The following is a 17618-nucleotide window of genomic DNA, read 5'->3' on the forward strand; positions in this document are numbered from 1 at the left end:
CTTGGGGGGGAGATGCAGCGAGCGCTCCGCGGGCGCGGGAGCGGGCTGCAGGCAGGGCAGCGGCGGCGCCGTCGCCTTTCCGAGAGGCTGCCTCCCCCCCCTCCCCTCCCGCCCCATCCCCGGCCGCCTCCCCCGGGCGGGCGCCGAGCTCCCCGCCCGGCGCGCTCCGCCCGCGCCCTCCGGGGGTCGGGGGGGGCGCACGGCTCCCGGGCCCGCGGCGGCGGCGCGGCGGCGCCGAGGGGCAGCGGGTGGCAGGAGGCCGGGGGGCGCCCGAGGGGCCCCGGGTGGCGGCGCTCAGGGCCCGGGCGGCCGGCGGCGGCCCCGGGGCTGGGGGGAGTCCAGCCCGGATATTGAGTGCAGCCATTGAGAAAAGCCAAACTCTTGTGTGTGTGCGTCTCGAATAGCCCCCAAGATGGCCGCCAATGTGGGATCGATGTTTCAATATTGGAAGCGATTTGATCTACGGCGACTCCAGGTTAGTGCGGGCAGCGCCGGCCGCGCGGCCGTGGGGAGCCCTGGGGCGCGCCCTGGGCGCACCGGGGAGGTACCCGGGAGGGTGGGCGGGCGCCCCGGGGCGGCGGGCGGCGGCTGCTGGGGCTCGCTGGGGCTCGGCTGCCCGCTGCCCATCGATAGGTATTAGGAATTGATCTCGCCGCTGCTCTTTGTTCGGTTCAATCATCGATTAGCCGCCGCGACCATGGAGAAGCGCTAGTGAGCCCTCGGCCCGGGGAGCGAGCCGGCGGGAGAACGCCCGAGCGCGGCGCGGGGAAGGCAGGGGCTGCGGTCCGGGCAGGGGGCTGCCGGCGGGACCCCCGGCAGCCCCCCTTGCGCTGCACTTTGCACGCCTCCCAACTTCGCGGCGCCCGGGGAGGCCGCGGAGCGCGCCGCGTGCCTGTCCGCGCCCGGCTGGGGCTTGGGCGAGGGAGGGAGGGAGCTGTTGGGTAGGGAGGTGGAGGAGGAGGAGGAGGAGAAGGAGAAGGGAGGAGGAGGCTCCTGGGGTTGGCGTGGAGGCGGCTCCGCGCCCCGCCGGCCGCCGGCACCTCCGCTGCAGCCGCCTGCCTGGCTGCGCAGCCCGGACGCGCCGCCACCCAGGGGCAGCCGCTGCTGCCGCCCCCGCCGCCGCCGCCACCATCGCCGGACTGGCCGCCTGCGCCGGCAGACCTCTCCTCGGGCCGGGTTCTCGGGGTTCGTCTTTGCTTCCTGCCTTCCCCCCCGCCTTCTACCTTCTTTCCAAGTCCAGATAGGGACGGGTGGTAGAGATGGGCTCGGGGCGCGCGCAAGTTTGCGCTGCAGCCTCGGGGGCCGCGGAGAGCCGGGAGCTGCGCAGAGCAGGTGACTCCCGGCTCTCGGGCCCATGGGAACTTTTAAATGGGAGATTCCCTCGCTGTCTTCTGCCTCCTGCTTTCCCTCCCGCCACTCCTCTCTTTTCTCCTTTCTCTCTTCTCTTTCCCCAGGGCTACTCCCTCCCAAATACCAGCACTTTATCCCCCCCTCGACCTTTCTCTGGGAGTCTATATATCTCCCCCAGATTTGGGGGTGTTCTCTGCTAATCCCCAGGAGGTGGGACTGGGGGTGGAATCTCAGAGAACACCCGCTGGAGGTACAGCTGTCGGCTCTATACTTTCTGGGGTGCCCTAGGACGCTCCTGCCGAGTCCCCCCAAACCCTGGAGTCTTGCAAAGTCTCTCCAGGCAGTGGGAACGAGGGACAGTGAAGTGTTGCTGAGAACCAGTCGATTAGAACATCCTGCTTTGGCCTTGACATTCTCAGAAGAAGTGAGAGCATCAGTCTGGAGATAAAAAGGGACACACTTATTTCTTTTTCGAAAATCCTCCTGCAGATCTCCTTAAGTTTCTTCTGATAAGTGGTTCCTATACACCCCCTCCTCCTGGCCACTTCCCAGCCCCCTTCTTTCTAACCCCCACTCCCCTCTCCCCCTCCCCCAGCCTTTGAGCTGGAGAGAAAATCGGGGCACTCAGGCATGCAGTTAATAACTGTGAGTGCCTTGCAATTCCAGGTCCTCACTCGAGTTGGGGCTACAGTTTGGTGGCCAGCTGAGGCGGGCCAGGCTGTGAGCTGTGCTTGCCGGTTTGAATGATGCTAAAGTGGCCTTTCTGGAAGAGTGGGGGTGTGTGTGGGAGGGAGGGAGAAGAGGGAGAGAGAAAGAGGGAGAGGGGGAGAGAGAGAAAGAGGGAGTTGGGCAGCCACATTGGGCTTGGCACGAAGGCCAATGGTAATCGTATTCCCTGCTAATGTTTGTAAATGAGACCGGGGCACGGCTGGGGGACAGCGTCTTTATTTATGATTGATGTTCTGTAACATAAGGAATGACAAGAACGTGGCAGACAAGAGGAGAGGAACCAGAAGGGCTGGCGAAAGCCCTTTGCAGGGTCCTATTGTTATTCTGGGCTGGAGAAAATTTCCGCGTCGAGATTTACAGCGCTGGTATTTGCTCCCGGTTGGCCAGAATGTCAGTTAACACAATTTTCATTAGATAACTCGTTTTCAATCCAGGGAGCTCGGGCTGCAGTGGGGAGGGGTGGGTAGAGCTGGGTCTGGGTGCTGAGGGGTGGGTGCGGCTCCCAGGGGACCGATTTCTGAGCTGGGGGTGGGGGTTTGACCCTTACTCGCTGCCTTCTCCAGCTCTGGGGTCTTTTGTGGAGCTGTTGAGGTCACCCAAATCTTGATTCCATTTGGACTCCCATTGATTTAGGAACCCTTTGTTAGGATTTTAGAAGATGCTGAGGTGGCTGAGATAGAAAAGCAGATTTGAACTGGAAACGATGAAGGGGGGGTGGAGAGTCTTGTTCAGGTGAGGGGGAAATGGGGCCAACACCCCCACTCCCACAGGGTGAGGGTGGTAGTATTTATTAAGAAAATGGCTGGTGTGTCTGGCACAAAAGGAGAAGGCTCTCAGGGAAGGGGGTAAGCTCATTTACATGGATATTAAGTGTGGGGGGGTGTCCCTGAGGGAGTTTGAAAGGCTGCTCACTTCTAGAGAGCAGAAAAATAAACGTGGCAGCTGTAGCCGCAGGCAAACCTTGAGACCCTTACATCTGCCACGGTCCCCACCCTCACCCTGAAATGTTCAGTGGCTCCCCTGCCCAACAGGCCTGCAGCTTCGCCCCATATTCTCACTGATGGCATTTTTGTTGGAAACGGATTATGAACCTAAGCACTTTTGCCTGGGATCATCTCTTGTGCATAATACTAATGATTCCTACGCCACACTTTTATTTTCATTTTTTTCCCTTCCCACTTTCCTCTTATAGGGGAGATAACCAGAAAGGAAAACTTCTGCTGGCTTGTTCTGAGATCCGGGTAGGAGAGGCGGGCCCCCACCCCAGGCCCTGTGCAGGCCGAGAGCTTTGAGCCCACTCGTCACGCGGCCCAGCTGCCTGTGAGTGTGAGGAGGTGTGTGGCTTCAATTCTTGGTTGTTCAGGTTGAGTGGTTTCTCGAAGCCTGGTTGCTGAGTGTTAAAGTGGCCGAGGCAGCAAGGCGGCCTGTGTCCCCAGGCCAGACCATGCTGCTGACGCCACCCCAATCCTGGCAAGAAAGGTGACCTTGTATCAGCCCAGCATACAGTCCTCCGGAAGTATATATTTTTTCAAATATGGAAGCAGTCCAGTTATTCCTCCCAGCACCGTCTCTGAACACAGCAGGGCCATTTTCCTAGGATGGAAGTCAGTCAGCAAGTCTTAACGACTTGTGGCTGATGGTAAAGATGCTGTGACATGTAGTACCTTATTCCAGGACCCCCAAAACTGCTTCCCTCTTTCTTTTCTCCTTTTTTTTTTTTTTTTTTTCTGCTGCTAGCAGTCCAGGAAACTAGAAATAAAATTCCGTCCCAAAGATAATGCTGGGCATATTTCATTTGGTTATAAGATTGCTTTATGGTGAACGTTACTAATGCAGTATTTTTTTATGGCTTTTCTGTGTATAATCATTGTAACTGGATTCATACCTTTATGATTTTCTGCTTTACTTTGCCACTGTTTTTTATGATGCTCCAGGTCTAGTCTCCTGTGCTGTCATTTTAATTCTTTTTTTTTTTTCTTTAAGAGAGCTAATCAACCTAATGGGAGTTGAGGGTGTCTCTTCGAAATGAGGGTGCCTAGTCCAAATTCACATCTGTGTGTATTGGGAGGAAAGAGGTTGGCTGGAGGGATTGCATAGTACAAGTTTTGGAGAAAGAGGCAAATTCTGCTTAGGGTTTGAGTATTCAGGGAGGAAGATGAACAGGGCAAGCAAGAAAGGCTAGACTTTTTTAAGGAGTTTGGAGAAACTTTCCAGGAAGATGCGCATGGGAGATGGTGCTTGATGGAATGTTTTTGCCTGCTCAAAGTTTAGGAAAGAGCGTGGATGTGATTAAAATATTATAACCTTATGATATTCTGAAGTGCATAAATTTTACATATCAGCTACAGAGAGTTTAGACATCCATTAGAGCCTCTGACAGCTTGACTTATCTAAATGTGCTATCATTTAACAATGTGTCAAAATTCCTCTTTCTATAGATGACAGCAGTAAATAAGCTATCAGCCTTGTTGGCGGAATCCTAACTTTGGAAACTTCTCAGTAATAGAATTACTGCTGGGGTGGGGAGCATGAGCAGACCTGGCTTGCCATAGTCGGGGGCCATGAGAAAGGTTGGCATTAGACAAGAGTTGTGGATGGGTCCGAGGGGGGAGGACAAGGAGAGGTGGGAGGCACAGGGTTTGGGGGGAGATTTCTAAAAGCAGCTCTGTAAATAAGACCAAACAATTGGATGGCCCCTTGGACCCTTAGAGATCCAACCAGTGGATGACCCCATTCCATCTTCCCCTCCCATTTTTTGGAACCCACACCCTTTGGCCTTTTTTTTTTTTTTTCAGAAGGAGCTAGAAACAGGTGTTAGAGAATTTATTTAAAGAACCAAACAGTCTTTTCTAGGCATCCCAAAATTCTGATTTCTCAACTCGACAGAAATTGCTTCCCCAAGATGGGCTCTCTCATTGCTAGAAGAAAAACATGCACTGTCTCATTTTTGGCCACTTTTGCTGTTGGAGGTCTTGATGTTTCTTTTATAAATACCTGAGTTCACTGTAGAAAGTTGAGAAACAGACAAGCCTGACCCAAAGAAGTAAATAAGCATCTCAGTGGGTCATTTCAGTTGAGAATGGTGGTATTTTGACTAGAGGGAATAGCTTTTCTAGTGGTGATGGTGGTTTTTCCCTTCCCTTCCCTCCTTCTTTCCTTCCTTCCTTCCTTCCTTCCTTCCTTCCTTCCTTCCTTCTCCTCCTCCTCTTCCTCCTCCTCTTCCTCCTCCTCCTCCTCCTCCTCCTCCTCCTCCTCCTTCTCTCTCCTGTTAAGAGGATTCTGTCTTTGAACTTGACATTATGTCATGATAACCTTTCTTCAGGCAGATGGGATAGTAAACACAAGCACCTTGGCTGGTGTTAAATTTGGTCCTGGATGTTGGTAGACATGGCTGCCCAGAAACTATGGTTTTCTCTGCTAGTTCCTGAAAGGGCTGAGTTTCTGGTGGCTTTGAGTTACTAGTTCAGGGTCCAAGCCTGGCAGAAGTTGAGTGTGGGAAGGAGACTAATGTGGTAGCTTGCCTTTGTTCCTGGTTTTGGAATTCAGGGTCCAGTTTGATTTTTCTGTTTAGGGTGCTCTTTACTTGTGGCAGTGGTTTATATTGCAGGTGTCAGGGAAGGTGGAGATAGTTGGCAGAGGGGAAAGGCCCCCCAACAGCTCTTGTCTGTATAGCTTCTGACACTCCTGGATGAACCATCCAACATCCCAAGTCTTCTGTTTCTTAATCCATCACAAAGGTCAGTTGTGCCAATCTGGTCTGCCATATTGGGTCATTGTAAAGGTGAAAGAAGCTGACATACTTTGTGTGACAGTTAATGTATTGTCTTCTAATGACCTTGGGGCCCACTGGGGTGGTAAGGGGTGGGTGGGGTGGGGAGGGGTGGCTTTTGACCTTTTAGGCAGTTTTTGAGACAAGAAATTATGTCCAGGATGGAGTTCTTGGTTTATGAGCCTTGATGAACCATTCACAGAAATGGCTCGTAGTGTTTTCCAGGATGTAGATTAAAATCATAAGTCCTTTCCCTGGTTGCAAGGCTCCATTGGATCTGCCCCCGTATTATCTCTCTGGCTTAATCTCCAGCTTCTTTCCTCCTACTCACTCTGTTCCAGTCACAATGGCCTTCTTTTTGTCCCTCAAACACATTGAGTATATTCCTACCTCAGGGCCTTTGCACTTAGAGTTCCCTCCACCTGAGCCTGAGTGAGACTCTTTTCCTCCAGATCCTCCCCTGGCCGGTTCCTTCATTTCATTCAGTCTCAGCCCAACTATCAACACCACTCAGCCTAAAGAGGGCTAAAGAAGTTTCTGTAACCTCTCATATTCTTTAATATGCAAATGTGCTTCTGTATCTTTAAGGAAAGTGTTTCCCCAAGGGTTTTGACCTCAACCTTCTCTAGACATTCTAGGAAACCATCTTGATCTGCCATTAGAGGTGGCAAATGTTCTTTGAAAAGTCAGACAATGATATAATATAGGCTTTGTGGGCCATATGGTCTCTAAGTCCTCCATTCTTCCACTGTAGCATGAAAATAACCATAGACAGTGGGAATGAACAGGAATGGCTATATTCCAGTCAAACTTAACAAAAAACATGCAGAGGGCTAGGTTTGGCCTGAGGTCCATGGTTTGCTGACCCTGGTTCTCTGGTTTTATGTGATGGCTGTCATATAGGCTGTGGCATGACTGAAGTTTTTCACTTTTTAGTTAAGATAATTAAGGTGGATCAGAGTTAATTCCAAAAACTTGTTCTGCACTCTTTACCTAGAGAAAGACGTATAAAGAGCCATGAGGGTGAGAGGCCCCTGCCTGGCTTCTAATCCTGGCACAATCACCTACTAGCTGTGTGACATTGGATGGGTCACTTAACCTCCCTGAGCCTTGCTGTCCTTGTTTTTAAGTGGAACTAATAACAGGCTTCACTTTTTAGGTTGTTGTTGAAGATTAAAGCACTTTGAACATGAAGGTGCATAACATGGTCCTGTGCACACAGTTACTGTTGTGCAAGTGCCTCGCTGCTTAGTGTTGGTGGTATTTTTAGTTTGTAAGACAGGGGTGAAAAACCAAATGAACGGCAGTTCCTAGAACTTACTGGGCTTGCAAGCTGTTTCAGAGATTTCTGGGCAAGTTTCCTCTTTCTTATTTCACTGGGGATTCACTATATTAATACCTTACTAATCTTTTATGTAATATATTTGGGGAACTGTGACCACAGAGGTTGCAGACTAGGAGCTGTGTCTGTCCCACAGATGTGTCTGTTTAAATAAGTGCAATATTTAAAAACACTTTCATATAAGTTGGCAGCATTTAAAACATGGGAGATGTTACCTATGGAATCCAGATGTCCAGTGTCTGTTACTAATCAAAAGCTCTGGCCACCCTGGAAAGGGAGTGAAGACCTGGGGAGGGCATGCCAAGCAGTGGGAACAGCCAGTGCAGAGGGCCTGGGTTGAAGGTCTGCAGTGGGTCAGGCTGGCTGTCGGGGTCAGGAGGCAGGTCACGAGGAAGGTAGATGCTGCTGGCTGCCTTCCTCTGAGTGCCTAGTGTCAGAAGAGGCTGTACCTCCAGAAAAGAATGAAAGGCCCTTGACTAGCTTCATGAAGATACAGGATTAGGAGGGCACAGAGCCTGATGTCTCTGCTTCTCAGTAGCCCAAAGCGGGCGTGTGGCTGCCCCACCTTCCTTCCCGGTTTCTACTACCCCCCCCCCCCCCCCGCCCCACCCGCCACCTCTGCCATCCTCCAGTTCAGCCAAATGAAACAGCAATTCCAGGATACACATTTGTCATTAAGGAGAAAGAAAGAAAGAGAAAATCAATCCTTTGGCCTCTTTGGCCCGAGCTGGTCGTCTGCCCGAGATGCCTGGAGCCAAGCAGTGCTTAAGACTCTCCAAGCCGCCGTCGCTCAAACTGGATGGGGCGAATGGCTCCCCGGGAACCATTATGGTCGATTGACTTGTTCAGCCTGCTGTTTGGAACGTGGGTGCTGCGGACGAGGAGACCACAGGGGTCACCAGGGTGGCCCAGTTGGGAGCACATTTTCCCACCACTCAGAGGCCGCTCTGCTGGAAGCATGTATTTGGGGTACCTGTTGTCTGTTATGAGCAGCCATGGGTCTGGGTATCTGAGGGGTGTAGAATCCAGCCTTGCATCCTCCTCCTCCCAGAGGCATTTAATGTGGACTCTGGAATAGGTGGTCTGGGCTCAAGTCTCAGCTCTGCCACATACCAGCTGTGTAACCTTGGGTAAGTCACTTAACTTCTCTGAGCCTTGGTTTTCTCATATGTAAAATGGCAATAGTAGTTGTATCACCACCTTAAAGATTGTCATGAGGATTAAGTGAATTAATGCATGGGAAATGCTGAGGTATCTATGCCCAGCATGTAGAAGCTCCATATAATGTTAATAATTGCTGTTGTCCTTCACCCTACAAGTGTATAGTTATCCATTCATGGTATAATTAAGAATTATAACTAATAATTATATAAATAATAATAATTAACAATAAATAACATAAATATCATAACCAGTAATTATATACTAGAGACGTCATGGTGAACAAAGACGGCAAAATGACAGCTCTCACCGAGCCCGTAGACGGTGAGGAAGGTAGATGCATGGGACAGACAGTGCATAGTCACACGCTGGGATTAAATTCTGAGACTCAGAGATTTCTTCTTGAAGTGACCCTTCAGCCGAGAGCTCAAGGACGAGGTCAGGTTAAAGCATGCCAGCAGAGAGAATAACATGTGCTAAGACCCTGAGGTAGGTGGAAGAATAGCGTGTGCAAGGAACTGTGGGAAGGCCTCAAGACTAGGTTGTATGAGGATTCTGACGGGGCTGGTGGATCCACCCCTATCCTTACTCTTGTCATATGTCAACTGGAGGGTAAGTGGGGGAGAGTAAATTAAGATATTGCTGAGCACATGTGAGGCTCAGAGTGAATGCTCTGTCAGTGGATTCTATTGTTAAACACCGTAAAGGCTTCGGGTATTGCTTTTATTTTTTTAATTCAATATTCAGCCCAATTCTTGATCTGTTGCAAAGTGCCCCCTCCCGACCCCCATCTCTTGTTTTTGTCTTGTGATTATTCATAGGACAGCCAGGATTCAAATCCCAGCTCAGCTTCTTCCTAGCTGTGTGTCCTTGAGCAAGTTATTTCCTCTTTCTGAGACTAGTTTCCCCTCTGGAAGATGTGTGTGGTGATGTTACTTTCTAGTGGCGCCACGAGAGTGCACCTTGCGGATTCCTGGCTATAGAAAGTAGGATCAGCCGGTGTCCCAGATACTGTTCTTGGAGATCTAGCCCCAGCCAGGGACTAAGTGCCGGTCTAAAGCAGACCTGTTCCTGAGACACACAGGAATTCTCTGCTGGCTCCAGACTCCTCAGCAGCCTAAGACACTTCCACCAACCAACCTACCTTCCTTCCTTCCTTCCTTCCTTCCTTCCTTCCTTCCTTCCTTCCTTCTTCCTTCCTTCCTTCCTTCCTTCCCTCTCTTCTTCCCTCTGGCTCCTTTTTCCAGGCATAGGCATTGACCTGATGAATCTCTTTACCTTTCAATCCTGCCTCTGTGTCTGCTTCTTGGAGGACCACAGTCTCCATCAGGAAAGATGAAGTGAGATTTGGGTAAGGCACCCAGTACATAGGAGGTTCTGTGTCTCGGGAGCGTGGGGAGCTGTCACTCTCAGCCTTTTCCCAATGGCCTGTTCTATTTGGCCCACAGGCCCTGCATGATTAGGTCCCCTCTTCCCTTTGTCATCCTGCCATCATCTCCTCCTCTCATCTCCAGCCACTCTCTCATTCCTTATTCAAGCCCCTCCAACCCCCTTACTGTTCTGTAAACATGTCAAGCACATTCCAACCTCAGAACCTTTGCATGTGTTGTTTCCCTCTATATGGAAAACGCTTTCCCAGACATTCTCTGTAGTTCATTCAGCCCTCTGCTTAAATACCACCTCTTCAGAGAGGTCCTCCCTAACCTCTGTTTCCAAAATAACCTTCCCCATCTCCTTAGCCCCATCTGCTTTATCTGATGTGATAATGTGTATTTATGTTACTCGTTTACTATCTGCCTCCCTCCCTGGGCATTCTCAGTTGTTTAAATGATTGAGTGGATGAATGCCACAGGAAGGGTGGGGTGGGGCAGCTGCTTTGATACGACCTTGGGGAGTGACCCTGGGGGACCCAGCTCCTTCTAGAACCCCAGCTCCTGCACCCATTGCCTAGCTCTTGAAAGTTGCCCACTCCTCGCCTGGGAATTAAGCACAGGCCTCAGGCCCAAGTGAATGAGGTTTTATCTTTAGCTCCATCAGTCTCGCTTTAGAAACTGGTGACCCCAATTCCAGCCTGGGAGGCGTCTCCCATCCTAATTAATAAATCCATTAATTAATTGCCGGCAGGCTGTGGACCATTAGCAGTAGTTTGGTGGCCTCAGTCACAGCTCAAAGCAGGTCCCTGCAGCCTGTAGGACAACTGGTATGGGGGGGTGGGGCATAAGACAGCCAGTTCATGTGTTTGGATCCAAAAGACATTGAGCTCCCAGTGCCTGGTTCATAGGCCCTACTTGATCAGCCCAGCAGGCATCAAAAAGGGACCAAGGTCTCTGGGCCGTGACCCCAGAATTGAAGGAGTTTCCTTCTTAGCGTCTTCCAAAACCCCTACTTTATAATCAGGTGGAGAAGCTAGGGTTGAAGTCTCCCCTTTCCTTCTGTGGCCAGAGGACCCTGTCTGGGCCTCGTTTTTCTGTTTAAAATGGAGCTTCCCTGCGTTGTCAAGACAGGTCATTTATTCTTTCACCTCATGCACATTTTGCCACACCTGTCATATCAGGGGCAGCATGAGGTGTTGGGGGCACAGCAGTGGACAAAACAAGCCAAGTGCCTGCCCTCATAAATCTTCTACTTGATAATTGTTTGGTACTTTTCTTAAAGTACTTTTCTTAAAGGGTCTGAGAAGTAAAGAGGGACAAGGCAGTGTAGACACTTAGCCTAGATCCAGGCACACTATAAGCCTTTCCGAAATGGTGACTATTATTAATAATTATCTTTATTAACAATAGCAGTAACAATAATTATAATGTGAGGGCATTTCCTGTTGGATTTCAAGTGTCCTGAAAGCAGCCCCTCAAAGGACTTAAGCAGGGGTATGGGGCAGTCAGACCTCACTTTGGACACTGGCCGTACTGTTTCTTAATTGAGAGGCCCTGGGCAACTCCCTAGACTTTTCTCAACCTCAGTTTGCTTGTGTATAAAATGGGGATTAAATATAGCTTCTACTTCATGAGGGTTTAATGAAGTGACACATGAAAGCCCTTAGCACAGGGTCTAGAACATGGCTATTTCCAGGAAACAGCTATTATTACCTTTTATTATTATTGTTGTCATCCTTATTGTTTATTATTCACCTCCAGGGCCTCACTGGCCAGCAGCCAGGTGCACTACCTCCTTGTAGGGAAGCACTGGATAGGAAGTCAGGCCCCTTCAAATGCTGCTTGGCCAGCCTTAGCAAGGTCAGAGTTGGCTTTTGCTAGCCTTGGACCTTCAAAAGGAAGGCCTGGCAGTTCTTTAACAAATATCTGTTGAATCTTTATTGCGTGCTAGACAGTATTCTGAGCCCTTAACAAACAGTATCTCGTTTAATTTTCACAAAAGCCCAGGGAGGGAAAACTTTTATCCCATTTTAGAGTTGAGCAGACTGAGGCACAGAAAATTACGTCCAAGGCTGCATTGCTAGGAAGCAGCAGAATCTGGACTCAAACCCAGGACCCAGGTCTTTTGGCCACTCATATCCCTACTCTTGACCTGCTGCTGACCAGAGATGCCTCTTCCAGCGCCTACCCTTCCATTCCTGCCCCCTGCACCCTGGGGTTCCCCATCCGTAGTCACTATGCTTGTATTTTTCCTTAAAAAATTTTTTTTAAAAAAGATTTTATTTATTTATTCATGAGAGACACACACACACACACAGAGGCAGAGAGACACAAGCAGAGGGAGAAGCAGGCTCCATGCAGGGAGCCCAATGCGGGACTCAATCCTGGGACTCCAAGATCATGCCCTGGGCCAAAGGCAGGCACCAAACCGCTGAGCCACCCAGGGATCCCCTAAAGATTTTTTTTAAACCTCTTGAAACACCTTACCATTGTCAACTCATGGAAGTGAATCCAGCCCCACAAGCCTGAAAGGCATGGGTGGGGTTGAAGGTGGGGATTTATTAATAACACCAGAAAGATTCCCCTTTCCTGCCCTGGAAAATGAGTGCCACTTGGCCATCCATCGCAGGCCTGCCCGCTGGAGTGCAGAGCCGCATGGCGCGCCCTGTCGTCGGGCCTGCATTCCACAAGATGGAATTCTTGGCCCGGGCTGATAATAAGCAGGTATTGATTGCTGCCTTGGTCATTATCAAGATTTATTTAGTCAATATGGCCTCCCCGGTCAATAAATTGTGTCGTTGATAAAGAAGAAAGGTTATAGACTTGTAGGCTTTATTAAAAAAGTTTTTTAGATTTTTTTTTCTTTTAGCAGCTAAGGCCAGCCCGCATTTCCGTGACCATATCAGCCACATTCTGTGTTTCGTATTTGGCTCCATAAGCTCTTTCCTTTCCTGTGGCGCTTTCCCCTGTCACTCTGGTTTCTGGATGTGAAGATTCAAGGCTATGGCTGGGCCTGGAATGGGCCATGGGAAACAGATGTTCTCTCACTTTTCTGTCTGCCCTCCAACCCCCCCCCCCCCCCACCTCAGTGTAGGCTGAGGGTCCATTCCCTGATTGGTCAGTGCTCCACTTTGGCATTTTATGCTTACAACAACCTTTTGGAGTTCTGGTGTTCCTCTATTTTGCAGATGAGGAAACAGGCCCAGGGAGATCCAGTCACTTGTCTGAGATCACATAGGACTTGAATCCAGTCTGGCCTGTCTTTGTTGTGAACCTGATATCTATTCAGCAAACAGCAGATTTTTATTGAGCCTGTGCTGTGGGCTCAGGACAGTGCCAGGTGCTGAGTATAGAGGGGTAGGCTAAACAAATAAATGTGTGATTACAGAGATAGAACGGGGAAAAGAACTGACCAGATGCTAAAATCAAGATGAAGGAGGCACCTGTTTGTTTCAAGTGATCATGGAAGGCCACACAGAGTAGGTGACATTTAGGCAGAGACCTGAACGATGAGCCAGTCAGGCAAAGTTGAGGCAGAAGAAACTCATCAAAGGCCCTGAGGTAGAAATTTGCTTGGCACATCTAGGAACTGAAGGAAGGCCAGTGCAGCCGGGATGAGGGAGACAAGGAAAGGATGGTATGGGAGAGGATGAGGTCAGAACAGGAAGGAGGCCCTTGTGGACCATAGTAGGGGGTTAGATTCATTTGGATTCTGTTCTCAGGGAGGCTGGAAGACAATTGAAGGTTTGAAGCAGTGGAGAAACAGGATCCAGTGTGTGTTTGGTTCCTTCTGGGTTCAGCCTGGCAAGGGATCATTGAGGGAAGGGAGGAGATGTTTGGAAAATAGATAAAAGAGTGTCTGTGACAAACCGATGTGTTATCTCTGCCCAGAGAGGTTCTTAGTGATGGGAAAGCTTTGGGCACACAAGTGTTTTGAAGACTAGCACTGTTCAGTGGTGGCAGGTGGAAGAGGTTTGCATGGGACATGCCTGATGCTTCCCAGCTGTAGATGGCAGCTGCTCCTTCTACTGTGTAAGTGGCCAGGTGGTATGGATTTTGGAGGTCTCTAAGTGGCAGGTACTCAGTGGACAAGAGGTGCTGTGTCCCCTTCCTTAGAAATAGAGTTGGTACAAGGGGGTCCAGGGCTTGAGATGTGGTATGAGAAGTGCTCTTCGCACACTGGCCTGGTTTCTAGTGTTTCCCAAGTGTCACTCATGAGGAAGGACCATGAACAGGTGGGGTGACCCAGACCACATGAGGCTGCTCTATCCAGCCATGTCTTAGGCTTTAAATATGGAGATGCTGTTGGGCAGAAGAGGGTTGGATGTCTACATGGGGTATTATAGAGGATGTGGTCTGGAGAATAAAGAGGACTTTTCTCACTCTGGTTTTGTCCATTTTGTGAGCCCCATGTACTGGAAGTCTAGCAAGGATTGGGTAATCACCTCTCTACCATTCATCCAGCATTCTTTCATCTCTTCATTCATAAGCCCACACACCCATTTTTTTAATCCATCTACTTGGCAGTTCATACACCTGTCTACTTTCTCTTCTTATTGACTCATCCATCCATCCATCCATCCATCCATCTATTTTGTCCACATCAACCCACCTGTCTATCTGTTCATCCATTTAGCCACCCAGTAACCCATTATGCCCCAGTCACTTCTCCCTTAGACTTTGGTCTCCAGTTTGCTTCCCTGTACTGACTCTGGCCTCTCCCATTCTTTTTTGGCACACAGCGGCTAGTGAAATTATTAAAACCTGTTACAAATCATTTACAGTGATTGCCTTTGGGGCAAAAGGCCCCAGTGTAGCCTTCTAGGCTGAGCACTGCCAACCCTGCCCACCATTCTTGGTTTATAGCATTACAAGCCTTCTCTTTTCTTGTTGATCTTCTGTCTAGTTCTAACCACTGTCAAAAGTGAGATACTGAAGTTTTAATTTTTATTAAATTATCTATTTTTCCCTTCATTTCCATCAATTTTGCTTTATGTGTTTTGTTGCTTTAATTAGTTGTACGTATGTTTTTAATTATTATATCTTCCTGACAAATGGACCCCTTTTGTCATTATAAATCTGTTTATCTCTAGTAGCATTTTTTTGTTGTTTTAAAGTCTATTTTGTTTGATATCAGTATAGCCACTCCTACTTTCTTATGATTGCTGTTTGCATGATATATATTTTTTTCATCCTTTAATTTTCAATCTGTGTCTCTGAATTTATTTTTTTACTTTTTTAAAGATTTTATTTATTTATTCATGAGAGACACACACACACACACACACACAGAGGCAGAGACACAGGCAGAGGGAGAAGCAGGCTCCATGCAGGGAGCCCGACGTGGGACTCAATCCCAGGTCTCCAGGATCACACCCCAGGCTGCAGGCGGCTGCGTCATCGGGGCTGCCCATGTGTCTCTGAATTTAAAGAGTCTCCTGTAGGCAGCATGTAGTTGGATCTTGTGTTTTGTGTGTGTGTGTGTATGTGTGTGTGCACGTGTGTGTGTTTTATCCAGTCTGAAAAATCTGTTTCTTGATGGGATTTTTAATCCACTCGTATTTAATATTATTAATGATAGAGTTAGATTTATGTTTACCATTTTGCTTTTTGTGTGTGTGTTTAAAGATTTTATTTATTTATTTGACAGAGAGAGCACAAGCAGAGGAAAAGGGAGAAGCAGGCTTCCTGCTAAGTGGGGAGCCGGATTCAGGGCTCCATCTCAGGACCCTGGGATCATACAGACACTTAACAGATTGAGCCACCCAAGTGCCTCTGCTTTTTTTTTTTTTTTATGTGTCTTTTGTCTTTTTTGTTTCTCTATTCTTCCTTTCTACTTTTTCTTGAATTCAGTGGATATTTTTTCATGTAACACCTTTAATTTCATTAATGATTTTTAAACTGTTTATTATTTGAGAGACAGAGATAGCGACAGAGTTGGAGAGAAGAGAGAGCACAAGTGGGAAGGAGAGGAAGAGGCAGGCTCCCTGCTGAACAGGAAGCCAGATGACACGGAGCTCCATCCCAGGACCCTGGGATCATGACCTGAACTGAAGGCAGATGCTTAACCAACTGAGCCACCCACGTGCCCTAAACTATTTTTTAACTATTCTTTTGAGATTTTTTTTTTTTTTTAGTGGTTGCTCTAGGGTTTACCATATACATCTTACAAATATCAGCTTCCAGTTTATACTAGCTTTATTCTAGTATGTTCTCTTTTCTAAGTTTTTATTTTTATTTAATATGTCCTCTATTCTTGACCTTGATCTTGAGCCACACTTCCAGTACTTTCCATGTTCCAGACATGTCTTACTTCATTTTCCTCTGCACCACACCTCCCTGTACATGATCTACCCCCTTCTGCTTGGGACACAGATAGACATGTCTATCTGTATTCCTCTTCTCCCCCTTTCCCTTTGTGAGAACTTCTTCTCTACCCTGGGAACTTGTTCAATGTCATTTCCCTGGGGTGACTTTTCTGTTCCCTCCTGCCCCCAGATGATGGACCAAATCTGCACTGTACTTAACCATGGCAGGTATCAGACATAGGTCTTTGGATTATTAGTTCAGTCTTCCTCCTTGTATGAACTCTAAGCTCCAAGAGGGCACAGAGCAGCTGGTCTCCAGAACCTGGCAGCAGAGGGGTGAGCACATAGTAGGCTCTCAAAAAGCATCAAATGAAAAAAGATGGGTGCAGATGTGTGATGAATAAATATATATGTAAGCATTGACATGTGTACAACTGCGTCTTTATGTGTACATATCTTTGACTATGTTTGTGGGTCTCTGCACATTTATATGTGTCTGTGTTCTTGTGCGTGTATCTTAGCATGTTTCTGTGTGTGTGTGTGCCTGAGTATGTGTCTTTCTGTTCTTAGTGTTTTTGAATTTGTGTGGCTATGTGTCTGCGTCTGCATGTCGGTATCTCTGTGAGTGTGCTCATGAGTGTATCAGTGTGTGTTTATGTCCACAAATAACACTTTATTCTGTATGTGCGTACATTTGTGTGCTCATGTTTTCAGGCAAGAGCTCCTTTCAACATCTCCTTGCCATGCAGTTATTTTTTGACTGGCTTGATGTAGCATTTAATGATTTCCCCAAAGCTAAGCATGGCCCCCTAAGTATTGATCCGGCTGCAGTGGAGGTTACTTAGGGTAATGCGGGGCCAGCTGGTGGGCGCTGCCTCCTCAGAATTGGCTGCTGCACCTACCATGTCTCTCCCAGCCCCAATTTGATCCCTTAAAGGGAAAAACCCCAGGTTGCCAGGTTGGTGCAGGGGCAGAGTGCCCCACCGCCCCATTGCTCACCTCAGCACTGTGTGATACAGCCAGGGAATTGCCCCTTTTCATGCCTCAGTTTTGTTATCTGTGAAATGGAGGCAGCAATAATAGTCACCTCATGGGGTCATAGTGTGGAGGAAACGAGATAATCCACATGAAGGGCTCAGCACAGAGTCTGGTATGTACCAGGACCTCCATATATGTTCTGTCATCTGATGTCCTGTTTGCTCCCTGTTACCTCTTGCCTTGGCAGTGGGAGAAATGGTTTCAGGCAAATGACGAAGGAACTCTCTTCCAGGGTCCCCTTACAAGTGACTGCTCTGAGGATTTCCAAGAGGTGCATACCATCTCCAGTGAGAACATGCTAACCCATAGGTGCTCACATTTCAGAGGCTTTCCTAGACATTTGCATTGCCCCAGTAGAGATAGGATTTTGCCCCAGGAATTTCTGACTTCTAGAAATCTTTCAGCTTCTTCCATAGTTTCCAACCTCAGCTGTCTATCTTGCTCTCCACACCTTTTCATCCTTCCTATCCCCAGACTGCTGTATTCTTCACATTTCCCAGCCTCTGCATTTACTGTTCCCTTTGCCTAGAACGCTGTTCCCGTTTACT

General features: G+C 48.6%; 1 protein-coding gene across 4 annotated transcripts in view; it reads left to right on the plus strand.

Moving 5' to 3' along the window:
* Window positions 1-284: 284 nt before the first annotated feature.
* The window catches only part of CUX2 (cut like homeobox 2), a 264124-nt gene continuing 246790 nt past the window's right edge, over window positions 285-17618 (plus strand). For 2 of the 4 annotated variants that reach the window (XM_072722846.1, XM_072722847.1), the window contains exon 1: window positions 285-475. In XM_072722846.1, coding sequence (XP_072578947.1) covers window positions 413-475 — 63 coding nt within the window. In that variant the 5' untranslated portion in view covers window positions 285-412. Of the gene's footprint in view, window positions 476-1002; window positions 1186-3271; window positions 3414-17618 lie in introns of those variants that run through there. The other 2 variants (XM_072722856.1, XM_072722851.1) reach the window with 2 other exon arrangements.

The sequence above is a fragment of the Vulpes vulpes genome, chromosome 10 (genome assembly GCF_048418805.1).
Source record: "Vulpes vulpes isolate BD-2025 chromosome 10, VulVul3, whole genome shotgun sequence".
Classification (NCBI taxonomy): domain Eukaryota; kingdom Metazoa; phylum Chordata; class Mammalia; order Carnivora; family Canidae; genus Vulpes; species Vulpes vulpes.